This window comes from Zonotrichia leucophrys, chromosome 1A, assembly GCF_028769735.1.
Source record: "Zonotrichia leucophrys gambelii isolate GWCS_2022_RI chromosome 1A, RI_Zleu_2.0, whole genome shotgun sequence".
Taxonomy (NCBI): Eukaryota; Metazoa; Chordata; class Aves; order Passeriformes; family Passerellidae; genus Zonotrichia; species Zonotrichia leucophrys.
In genome coordinates, this window is record NC_088170.1 from 71,790,685 (window position 1) to 71,802,049 (window position 11,365).

Below are 11,365 nucleotides of genomic sequence, written 5' to 3' on the forward strand. Positions count from 1 at the left end.
AAATAAGAATTTTACTTCTATTTTTAATTTTTGTTTTCATTGTTTTGTACAAAACCAGCGTGGCCTCCCCTCGTCAGGGGCCTTGAGAGCTCTTCACTGCCAGCAGCTCTCACCTGCTTTTGCTTTTGAATTTCATTTTCCTTCAGCTTTTTTCACTGATCACCACCAAATTTGGGAGCTTTGTGCACCTTGGTGGGACACCAGGCCCTACACTCCCACAGGTTTTTGGGAATCTCCCTTTTTTGGTGAAAGCTCTTGGATTTGCTTCAAAGAAAGGATCAATCAATATTTGTCAAATGTCTCCAGGGGGCAGGGGGAGGATTTGTTGTGAATTCTGGTCAAGGAGTATTTTAGAGGTGTCTGTAGGACCATGAACACGTGGAATCATTGTACTGTATTTTTTACTGAGGGGAGGGAAGGAGGAGTTTTTGGAACTTTGCTGTTTTTTGGTGTGAACTGAGTGGTTTTGGGGACTCTGTCTCTCCTCCCTGAGAGACCTGGGTTTTTCCAAGAACTGCTAACAAAACGGCTCATTTGGTTCTTGTATTAAATGAGTTTGGTTTATCCAACACTTTTTGGGGTTTTTCTTGTGTTCAGCATGACCCCATCCATCTGTGTCCCACAGAGGAAAGCTCAGGAACCAGATTTAGCTGGGTTTCACCCCAAAACTCCCCTTCAAGGGCAGCAGAGCCCCATGAGCTCTGTGAGTGTCACATTCTAAAAACCTGAAGTGCAGAAATCCCCTATTTCACCAAAAAGCGGGGATCCATCCCATAGAGCACCCTTGGGTGCCCTGGGCTCTGCAGCCCCAGGACCCTGCACGGTTTTGGGGTTCCCAGGATCCTGCACAGCCTCTTCCCACACAGCCCCCACGTGGATCCCTCTGCACCCCAAAGGATCAGAGCCCGATCCCTCTGCACCCCAAAGGATCAGAGCCCAATCCCTCTGTACCCCAAAGGATCAGAGCCCAGTCCCCCTGTACCCCAAAGGATCAGAGCCCTGCACCCCAAAGGATCAGAGCCCAATCCCCCTGCACCCCAAAGGATCAGAGCCCGATCCCTCTGCACCCCAAAGGATCAGAGCCCTGTACCCCAAAGGATCAGAGCCCAATCCCCCTGCACCCCAAAGGATCAGAGCCCAGTCCCCCTGTACCCCAAAGGATCACAGAGCCCGATCCCTCTGTACCCCAAAGGATCAGAGCCCGATCCCTCTGCACCCCAAAGGATCAGAGCCCAATCCCCCTGCACCCCAAAGGATCAGAGCCCGATCCCTCTGCACCCCAAAGGATCAGAGCCCAGTCCCTCTGTACCCCAAAGGATCAGAGCCCAATCCCCCTGCACCCCAAAGGATCAGAGCCCAGTCCCCCTGTACCCCAAAGGATCAGAGCCCAGTCCCTCTGCACCCCAAAGGATCAGAGCCCAATCCCCCTGCACCCCAAAGGATCACAGAGCCCGATCCCCCTGCACCCCAAAGGATCAGAGCCCAGTCCCACCGTACCCCAAAGGATCAGAGCCTGATCCCTCCGTACCCCAAAGGATCAGAGCCCGATCCCCCCGTACCCCAAAGGATCAGAGCCCGAACCCCCCCACCCCAAAGGATCACAGAGCCCAATCCCCTGCACCCCAAAGGATCAGAGCCCAATCCCGCTGTACCCCAAAGGATCAGAGCCCAATCCCCTGTACCCCAAAGGATCAGAGCCTGATCCCTCTGTACCCCAAAGGATCACAGAGCCCAATCCCCCTGTACCCCAAAGGATCAGAGCCCAATCCCCCTGTACCCCAAAGGATCACAGAGCCCGATCCCCCTGCACCCCAAAGGATCAGAGCCCGATCCCCCTGTACCCCAAAGGATCAGAGCCCAATCCCTCTGCACCCCAAAGGATCAGAGCCCAATCCCCCTGCACCCCAAAGGATCAGAGCTCAATCCCTCTGCACCCCAAAAGATCACCCAGCCCGATCCCCCTGCACCCCAAAGGATCAGAGCCCGATCCCCTGTACCCAAAGGATCACAGAGCCCAATCTCTCTGCACCCCAAAGGATCACAGAGCCTGATCCCTCTGTACCCCAAAGGATCAGAGCCCAGTCCCCTGTACCCAAAGCATCACACATCCCAGTCCCCCTGTACCCCAAAGGATCAGAGCCAAATCCCCCTGTACCCCAAAGGATCAGAGCCCGATCCCCCTGTACCCCAAAGGACTGCCCAGCCCAGTCCCCCTGTACCCCAATACTCTGCTTCACACCCCTCAGCCCCTGTGCACCCCAATGCATCACACACCACAACACATGACACTGCTCAGTCCTTCTGTACCCCAATACACTGTGCACCCCAATAGATCACACCCCTCAGTCCCTGTGCACCCCAATACACTGTGCACCCCAATAGATCACACCCCTCAGTCCCTGTGCACCCCAATACACTGTGCACCCCAATAGATCGCACATCCCAGTCTTTGTGCACCCCAATCTTTGTGCACTCTGCTCCCTGTACACCCCAATACATCACAAACCCCACTCTCTGTGCACCCCAATATATCCCACACCCCAGTCAGGCCCTGTGCCCCCCAATTCCCATCCACCCTGCTCCCTGTGCACCCCAGCACATCACACACCCCAAAGCATTCTGCACCCCCAGTACAGACCCCAAATTCCTGTGTACCCCAGTGCTGGTGTCCCCTGACACCCTGTGCACCCCAAATTCATCGTGCACCCCATTCCTGCTCATGTTCTGCACCACAGCCCCTGCTCTCCCTGTGCACCCCCTCATTGTGCACCCCAACACTGCACACTCCCTGCTCCCTGTACCCCAACACTGCACAGCCCCTCCTGTGACCCCAACACTGCACAGCCCCCTTCCTCTTGTGCACCCCAACACTGCACAGCCCCTGCTCCCCCTGTACCCCAACACTGCACAGCCCCTGTTCCCCATGTACCCCCTCATTGTGTACCCCAACACTGCACAGCCCCTGCTCCCCCTGTACCCCAACACTGCACAGCCCCTGTGTCCCTGCACGCCCCTCACTGTCCAATTGCAGCCCTGCTCCCTGTGCACCCCAATACTGCACAGCCCCTCATTGTGCACCCCAACACTGCACAGTCCCTGCTCTCCGTGCACCCCAACACATCACAGCCCCCTAACCCTGCACCCCACATCCCCGTGCCCCCCAACACTGCACACCCCAGATCTTGTTCATTCTGATCCCTGGGCACGCCCCACACACTGTGCACCCCAATTCCCGGGCACCCCGATATACCACGCACCCCATATCCCTGTGCCCCCTTGGTTCCCCTGCACCCCAATATCTGCATCCTCTCACCTGTGTATCCCCATATACCGCGCACCCCGCTCTCCCTGCACCCCGTTATTCCACACACCCTGCTCTCTGTGCACCCCAAAACACCGCGTACCCCGCTCTCTCTGCACCCCAAAACACCGCGCACCCCGCTCTCTCTGCACCCCGTTATTCCACACACCCCGCTCTTTCTGCGCCCCAAAACACCGCACACCTTTCTCTCTGCACCCCGTTATTCCACGCACCCCGACGCACCCGTCTCTTTGCACCCCAAAACACCCGCTTTACCACCCCGCTCTCTTGCCCAGCCACCCGTTATTCCACGCACCCACCGCTCTTCTGCACCCCAAAACACCGCACACCCCGCTCTCTCTGCCCCCCGTTATTCCAAGCACCCCACCGCACATCCCTCTTTCTCTGCACCCCGTTCTCTCTGCACCCCGTTATTCCACAGACCCCGCTCTCTCTGCTCCCCAAAACACCGCGCCACACGCCCCCGCCTTCTCTCCTGCCACCCCGTTTTATTCCAAGCACCCCACCGCATATCCCTCCTTCTCTGCACCCCGCTCTCTCTGCCCCCCGTTATTCCCCGCACCGCGGTCCCCGCGCATCTCGATCCCTGCACGCCCCGTTCCACCCCGGTCTCCGCGTCCCCTCCCCTGCGCGCCCCAAAGCACCGCACACGCCGCTCCCCGCGTTCCCCCATTCCCGCCCCGTTACCGGCGCATCCCCCGCAGCGGGGGCGGCTCCCGGGGGCGCGCATGTCCGGCCCCGCCCGTTAAATTCCGGCGGGCCGGGACCGCCCGCGCTGCACCTGCTGCTCCCGCCATGGCCACCGACACCGAGCCCGGCCGCCGCCACCGCCGCTGCTGCGCGCAGGACACGCCCGGTGAGCTGAGCGGGGTGGGCACCGGAGGGGCTCCCCCATCCCTGGGAACAACCGGGGCTCCCCCATCCGAACAACGGGTCCCATACCGGACAACCGGGGCTCCCCCATCCCTGGGAACAACCGGGGCTTCTCCATCCCCGGGCACCGCCGGGGCTCCCCCATCCCTGGGAACAACCGGGGCTCCCCCATCCCTGGGAACAACCGGGGCTCCCCCATCCCTGGTCCTCACCGGGTCCCGACCCACTCACCGGGCACCGAGCGGGATTCCCCGCCCGGTACCGGGCACTGGTGGGGTCCCCCCTCCCGAGCATCCCTGGGTACCGCTCCGTGTCCCCCGGCGGGGTTGGGGACCAGGGTGAGCCCCAGCCCAGCGGCTCCCGGCTGTCCCGCCGTGCTGAGCGGGGCACGGATGTGGCCCGGGGTGACTCCGGCAGCTCCCGCAGATGCTCCCAAGGTCCCGGATTGCCGCGGCGACAGCGACGGTCCCCGCCGGGGCTCCCTGTGCGAGCGGCGCTGCGCTGCCATCAACAACGCGCAGGGCGAGCTGGGGGAGCTGGGCTGCCGCCTGCACCGGCCCCGCGTCCCCCCGGGTAGGCTGGGCTGGCAAGGGCTGGGTGGGGCCCTGGGGGTCCCGCAGCCGCTGTGACACCCCCGTGTGCCGCCCGCAGCCACGCCCGCCCCGTCCTGCTGCCAGCAGCACTCGGAGGAGGTGTGCGAGAGCTGCCTGCTGAAAACCACCCTGACGGCCGAGAACGCCGTGGAGGCCAACAAGCTCTCCAACAACTACAAGGTGGGTGGGGGCACCCATGGGTGCTCCTGGAGGGCTGTGATGGGGTTTGATTTTCTTCCTCTTCACTCACCCCCAAAATAAAACCTCCTCTCTCTGCAGTTTGGCTTCAAGAAATGGAAGAGCCACGTGACGGCGCGGCCCTGGGAGGAGCGCTCAGAGATTGTCAAGGAGCTCTACTCTGACCTCAACATCGTGCGAGGCTCTGCAGGTGGGTGGGCCTGGGGACAGCCCAGTGTGGGTTTGGGCGGCTGCAGGTGACAATGGTCCCACCTGGAGCCTCCCCTCCCGCAGGGTCCACGCTGACGTGTGGGAATGTCCTTTACCTGCTGCTCTTTGGCTGGTGGCTCTCGCTCCTCTACGTGCTCGTGGCTGCCGTGATGTTCATCACCATCATGGGGGCTCCTTATGGTGAGCTCCAAATGTGGGACCCCTAGTGAGGGCTGGATGAGCTCAGAACCGCACCGATGGGTGGTGGGGTCTCCCCATTCTCCATGCAATGTCCCTGGAGGTGGAAGGGACACTGACGCTTGTGTCCCCACAGGGAGGCTCTGCTGGGACCTGGCCGGGTATTTCCTCTGGCCCTTTGGCAAAGTGATCCAGAAGGTGGAGGTGAGGGTGCCCTGGGAAGCCCTGGGGGTGTCGGGGTGCCCTGTGCACACCCTGACATCCCCCTGTCCCCAGGTGCCCAAATGCCAGCAGGCGTGCGAGGAGAGCTCAGCCCTGCTCGGGGGTCCCACAGCGCTGCGCTGGCGCCCACGGTGCTGGGTGGGCACCGGATCCTGGGTGAGCCCCGCGCTGCCCCAGCGCCATCCCCCTGCAGCCCCCAGCGTGGTGGGCAAGGTGCCCACGGGCCCTTCCCTCCCCTGGGCAGTGGTTTGGGGGCCAGGCCCTGAAGGTGCCCTCCTGTTGACAGCACCGTGCCAGCACTGCAGTGTGGCTGTGCCTGGGGTACCCGGTGCTGGCCCTGGCGCACGGGCTCGTGTGTGTCACCGCCTGGCTCCTCATCGTCCTCATCCCCGTGGCCAAGCTGAGCGCCCGCGCTGCCTCCCGTGTGCTGCTGCTGCCCCCGGGGCGCGTGCTGGTCCGCGGCCTGAGGATGGTGAGTGGCTCTGGGCAGGGCCGGGGTCCCACACCCCGCTCCGGGGGGTTTTGGGTGACCCTCCTGTCCCCCTGCAGACAGAGGTGCCTCTGGAGGGAGAGGTGATGCTCTGCTGCTACCGTGCTGCCAACCCCTACTACTACAAATACGCCGTGCATGGCATCAACGTCTTTGCTGTCAGTATCCTTCTGGGAGCTGCAGGGGACGGGGGGGGGTGACCCCAAATCCTCCCCCTGCTGTGTCCTTGACTGGCTGTCCCAGACCTGCTGCCCCTGGTGCTGGTGACGCTGGTGCTGGGCTACGTGGACAGCCCCAACCACCTGACGGGCTCCGCCGTGAAGTTCACCCTGGCCCTGCTCGCCATCATGCCCCTCTCCTACTACATCGGCATGGCCATCGCCAGGTGAGCGGTGACGGGGGACGCTTGGTGGCCGAGGGGGGACACTCCAGCCCTGCTGTGACACCCTTTTGCTCCTCTGCAGCATCTCAGCCCAGAGCAACTTCGCGGTGGGGGCGGTGGTGAACGCCACGTTCGGCTCCATCACCGAGCTCACCTTCTACATCACCGCCCTCATCAAGGGCTCGCGCGAGGGCAACCGCTGCTACGCCGAGGTGGTCAAGTCAGCGCTGACAGGGACCCTGGTGGGCTGCGTCCTCTTCGTGCCGGTGAGACGGGGGGCGCTCACAGCTGGGAGGGGGCTGTGAGCAAAGCACTGATGGGGGTTCCTGGGGGTGTTTCTGTCCCCAAGGGTCTGTGCATGGTGATCGGGGGCATCCGGCACCAGGAGCAGCGCTTCAACAGCCGCTCTGCGGGCGTCAGCTCGGCCCTGCTCTTCCTCTCCGTGGGAGGTGAGTTGGGGACAGGGCTGTCCCCAGGGCTGGGGGTCCCACCAGGGTGGGTCCCCGGCTCCGTGCGCCGTCCCCGTGTGCCCTCCCCGGCCCCGTGTGCCCTCCCCGGCTCCGTGTCCTGTGCCCGCTCCGTGTGCCGTCCCCGCTCCGTGTGCCGTCCCCGGCTCCGTGTGCCGTCCCCGGCTCCGTGTGCCGTCCCCGGTGCGCCTCCCCGCTCGTGCGCCGTCCCCGCTCCGTGCGCCGTCCCGCTCCGTGTCCTCCCCGCTCCGTGTCCCTCCCCGCTCCGTGTGCCGTCCCCGCTCCGTGCGCCGTCCCCGGCTCCGTGCGCCGTCCCCGGCTCCGTGTGCCGTCCCCGGCTCCGTGCGCCGTCCCCGGCTCCGTGCGCCGTCCCCGGCTCCGTGTGCCGTCCCCCGCTCCGTGTCCCGTCCCCGGCTCCGTGTCCTGTCCCCGGCTCCGTGTGCTGTCCCCGCTCCATGTCCTGTCCCCACAGGTGTCTTTGCCCCAACGCTCTTCTCCAAGGTCTATGGGAAGCTGGTCTGTGGCGAGTGCCACAACGTCACCCAGAACCCGCTGGGCCACTACCTCTGCCACAACTGTCACTTTGACCTGGTGAGTGGGGACCTGGACCCCCGAGAGGGGGGAATTGGGGTCAGGGATGCTCTGAGCCCCCCTGGCTCTCGTGCTGGGTGGTGGCAGCGGGGCTGTCCCTTGTCCCCTGTATCCCTGTTGACAAGTGCTCTCTCTGCAGATGGACAACAACGGCACCCTCTACTACAGCCACGTCCAGTGAGTGTCCATGCAGTGGGGACAGAGCTGTCCCCACACTGGGGTGGCACCTCCTGGGTTTGGTCGTGTTCCTGTATCCATCCCAGGGCCCCTCTCCACCCCAATGATCCTGTGCCCCATTTCCTCATCCCCAGGGGGAGTCCCCTGGGTGTCCATGCTGGACCCTGGTGGCACTGACAGTGTCCCCTGTGTCCCACAGACCCCTGGTGTACACGGTGTCCATCCTGCTCCCTGCTGCCTACCTCATCGGGCTCTTCTTCACCCTCAAAACCCACACGCACATCTACGACATCCACATCAGCGACTGCCACAGTGAGTGTCCCCAAACGTCCTGGCTGCAGGTCCTGTCACTGCTCTGCAGTGTCCCCAGACGTCCTGGCTGCAGTTCCTGTCACTGCCCTGCAGTGTCCCCAGATGTCCTGGCTGCAGTTCCTGTCACTGCTCTGCAGTGTCCCCAAATGTCCTGGCTGCAGTTCCTGTCACTGCTCTGCAGTGTCCCCAAACGTCCTGGCTGCAGTTCCTGTCACTGCTCTGCAGTGTCCCCAAGTGTCCTGGCTGCAGGGGTGGCTCCTGTCACTGCCCTGCAGTGTGCCCACACGTCCTGGCTGCAGGGCTGGCTCTGTCACTGCTCTGCAGTGTGCCCAGATGTCCTGGCTGCAGTTCCTGTCACTGCCCTGCAGTGTCCCCAAATGTCCTGGCTGCAGTTCCTGTCACTGCCCTGCAGTGTCCCCAAATGTCCTGGCTGCAGTTCCTGTCACTGCTCTGCAGTGTCCCCAAACGTCCTGGCTGCAGTTCCTGTCACTGCTCTGCAGTGTCCCCAAACGTCCTGGCTGCAGGGCCGGCTCCTGTCACTGCCCTGCAGTGTGCCCAGATGTCCTGGCTGCAGGGCTGGCTCCTGTCACTGCTCTGCAGTGTCCCCAGATGTCCTGGCTGCAGTTCCTGTCACTGCCCTGCAGTGTCCCCAGATGTCCTGGCTGCAGGGGTGGCTCTGTCACTGCTCTGCAGTGTCCCCAGACGTCCTGGCTGCAGGGGTGGCTCTGTCACTGCTCTGCAGTGTCCCCAGATGTCCTGGCTGCAGTTCCTGTCACTGCCCTGCAGTGTCCCCAGATGTCCTGGCTGCAGTTCCTGTCACTGCCCTGCAGTGTCCCCACACGTCCTGGCTGCAGGGCTGGCTCTGTCACTGCCCTGCAGTGTCCCCAGATGTCCTGGCTGCAGTTCCTGTCACTGCCCTGCAGTGTCCCCAGATGTCCTGGCTGCAGGGGTGGCTCCTGTCACTGCTCTGCAGTGTCCCCAGATGTCCTGGCTGCAGGGGTGGCTCCTGTCACTGCCCTGCAGTGTCCCCAAGTGTCCTGGCTGCAGTTCCTGTCACTGCTCTGCAGTGTCCCCAGATGTCCTGGCTGCAGGGCTGGCTCTGTCACTGCTCTGCAGTGTCCCCAAACGTCCTGGCTGCAGTTCCTGTCACTGCCCTGCAGTGTCCCCAGATGTCCTGGCTGCAGGGGTGGCTCTGTCACTGCTCTGCAGTGTCCCCAGATGTCCTGGCTGCAGTTCCTGTCACTGCTCTGCAGTGTCCCCAAACGTCCTGGCTGCAGTTCCTGTCACTGCTCTGCAGTGTCCCCAGATGTCCTGGCTGCAGGGCTGGCTCTGTCACTGCCCTGCAGTGTCCCCACACGTCTCTGCTCTCTCCCCAGTGCCCGGCCACCACCACAGTGCCGTGGTGCACTGGTCCCGCTGGCGGGCCCTGGTCATCCTCCTGCTCTCCACCCTGTGCATGTCGGCCTGTGCTGACCTGGCCACGGAGCACATCAGCCCCATCCTCACCAACTCCACCATCTCACAGGTGAGCCGCCTCTGGCTGGCCCGAGGACCAAGGTGTGCCCTCCAGGGATGGGGACCTGCCCTGGCTGCAGCTGGAACCCCAAAAGGAATGGGGGAAAGGTTGGCCAGGGCCTGGATGTGGTCAGGCTGATGTCACCTCTTCCCTGCAGTACTTCATCGGTGTCACCGTGCTGGCAATGGTGCCCGAGCTGCCAGAGATTGTCAATGGCATCCAGTTTGCCCTGCAGAACAATCTGAGCTTGAGGTGAGATGGCTCCAAGGGGCAGTTTGGGGTGGTTCCTGTGCCCTGTCCCAGTCCCATCGCCTTGGTGCCATGATGGGCTGCCCAGGCACTGGTGGGTCAGAGTCTGTGCCAGCTTCTCCTCAAGGAGCTGTCACCCAAAAAGCGGTGCCAGAACTGGGCTGGGCTCTGTGCTTTGGGATTTTCTCACCCAGCCCCAGCCCCTAAGTTGTCCTTCCTCCCCAGCATCGAGATTGGGAACTGCATTGCTGTGCAGGTCTGCATGCTCCAGATCCCCGTCCTGGTGCTCTTCACCATCTTCTACGTGAGTAGCCCCAGGCCAGCCCTGGGGACTGTCCCATGGGGTGTGAGGGACATGGAAAGGACACAGCTGCCCTGGCCAGTGTCCCTCTGCTCAGTGCAGGGCAAGTGGGCTCAGATGTCTCCTGGTGCTGTCCCCACCCTGGGGACGCGTGGCAGAGGGGGTTTAGGGGGTGACACACATGTCCCCAGAGTCACTGTGGGGGTCTCCTGGTCGGCCATGAACCCCCAAATCCTCTTCCTCGCAGCCGACCAACTTCACGCTCGTCTTCAGCGACCTCCACGTCTACGCCAGCATGTTCAGCGTGGTGCTCATGAACTACATCTTCATGGATGGCAAATGTGACTATTTCCAAGGTGAGCCCCTCCCACAGGGCTGCTGTGGGGCTTGGAGCACCCCTGCGTTCCCTGGGATGTGGCATGGGGGGCTCCTGACTCCATCTGCTTTTTGGGGTTCTTTGTGTGTGGTGACCTGAGCGATCCTGGGGTCTTGGTTGACCATCCTGGAGCTGCTCCAAGGGGATCACTCCCATGTCCCCCTTTAAATGTTTTAAACTCCCTTTTAATGGACATTGTGTAGAGAACCATGGAAGTCCTCTACAGGAGGCTAATCCAGACCACACCAGGTCTAAGCCCACGTCCCTCCTTGCTCCAGGGAGTAACTCCCTCCACCCCTGTCTCTCTGCCCCAGGCACGGTGCTGGTGATGGTTTACTTCATCCTGCTGGCCGTGTATTTCTTCGCCCCGTCGCCCAGCGGCTGCTGAGGTTTGGATTCTCTGTCTCCAAGCCCTCGTTGGGATCAGCACCCCTCAGGACTTTTGCAGTGTCTCAGGGACCTGGCCGGGCTGGCTCCGGGCTGGAAGCGCCGTTCCCGAAGCTCCTGCGGGGCTCCCGTGGGCCCTCAGGGATGGGAGGGGGGTGGCAATGGATGGCTCCCAAAATGAGGAGCCTCCAAGGCAGAGCACATCACACGGGCAGCTCCAGCCCACGCTGCAGTGGCTGCAAGGAGAACTGTCCTTAGAGGAGGGTCTGGAGGGGATTCTGTGTCCCCTCCCTGGGGATGTGCTGCACTGGGAGGAGGTGCCTGACAAGTCCCTCACCCTCCCAGGCCTGGCAGGGCCTGGGGAATCGCACACGGGACATTTGATGGCACCAGAGATGCACCCAAAGGGATTTTCAGCTGTTTTGTCATTAAAGCACTTTTGTAGAAATCAGAAACAAAGTTTGTTTCTCCTTAAATGAGCCTCGGGCGCCAGCCAGGGCCCTGTGTGGCCACCATTCCCTG

At 62.5% G+C, this 11,365-nt stretch overlaps 1 protein-coding gene across 2 annotated transcripts; it reads left to right on the forward strand.

Moving 5' to 3' along the window:
- The first annotated feature begins 4,042 nt into the window (after positions 1-4,042).
- On the forward strand, positions 4,043-11,302 carry LOC135442837 (uncharacterized). Of its 2 annotated transcripts, XM_064703107.1 has the most exons (20): positions 4,043-4,178; positions 4,622-4,768; positions 4,847-4,968; positions 5,068-5,176; positions 5,260-5,376; positions 5,510-5,577; positions 5,650-5,751; positions 5,882-6,067; positions 6,145-6,247; positions 6,329-6,470; positions 6,550-6,733; positions 6,817-6,916; positions 7,407-7,525; positions 7,665-7,702; positions 7,902-8,014; positions 9,391-9,539; positions 9,688-9,782; positions 10,005-10,083; positions 10,328-10,436; positions 10,771-11,302. In XM_064703107.1, the coding sequence occupies exons 1-20, from the start codon at positions 4,118-4,120 to the stop codon at positions 10,842-10,844; spliced, it is 2,217 nt and encodes a 738-aa protein (XP_064559177.1). In that variant the 5' UTR covers positions 4,043-4,117; the 3' UTR covers positions 10,845-11,302. The 2 variants fall into 2 exon arrangements, with proteins under 2 accessions (XP_064559177.1, XP_064559178.1); XM_064703108.1 differs by lacking the exon at positions 4,622-4,768 and having other exon boundaries at positions 4,046-4,178.
- The last annotated feature ends 63 nt before the right edge of the window (positions 11,303-11,365 follow it).

Bases quoted from the DNA above. Each gene is read 5' to 3' on its own strand.
- LOC135442837 (XM_064703107.1), top strand. From the start codon at position 4,118: ATGGCCACCGACACCGAGCCCGGCCGCCGCCACCGCCGCTGCTGCGCG. The intron at 4,969-5,067 runs GTGGGTGGGGGC...CTCTCTCTGCAG, and splicing joins AGCTCTCCAACAACTACAAG to TTTGGCTTCAAGAAATGGAA. The intron at 10,084-10,327 runs GTGAGTAGCCCC...TCTTCCTCGCAG, and splicing joins TGCTCTTCACCATCTTCTAC to CCGACCAACTTCACGCTCGT.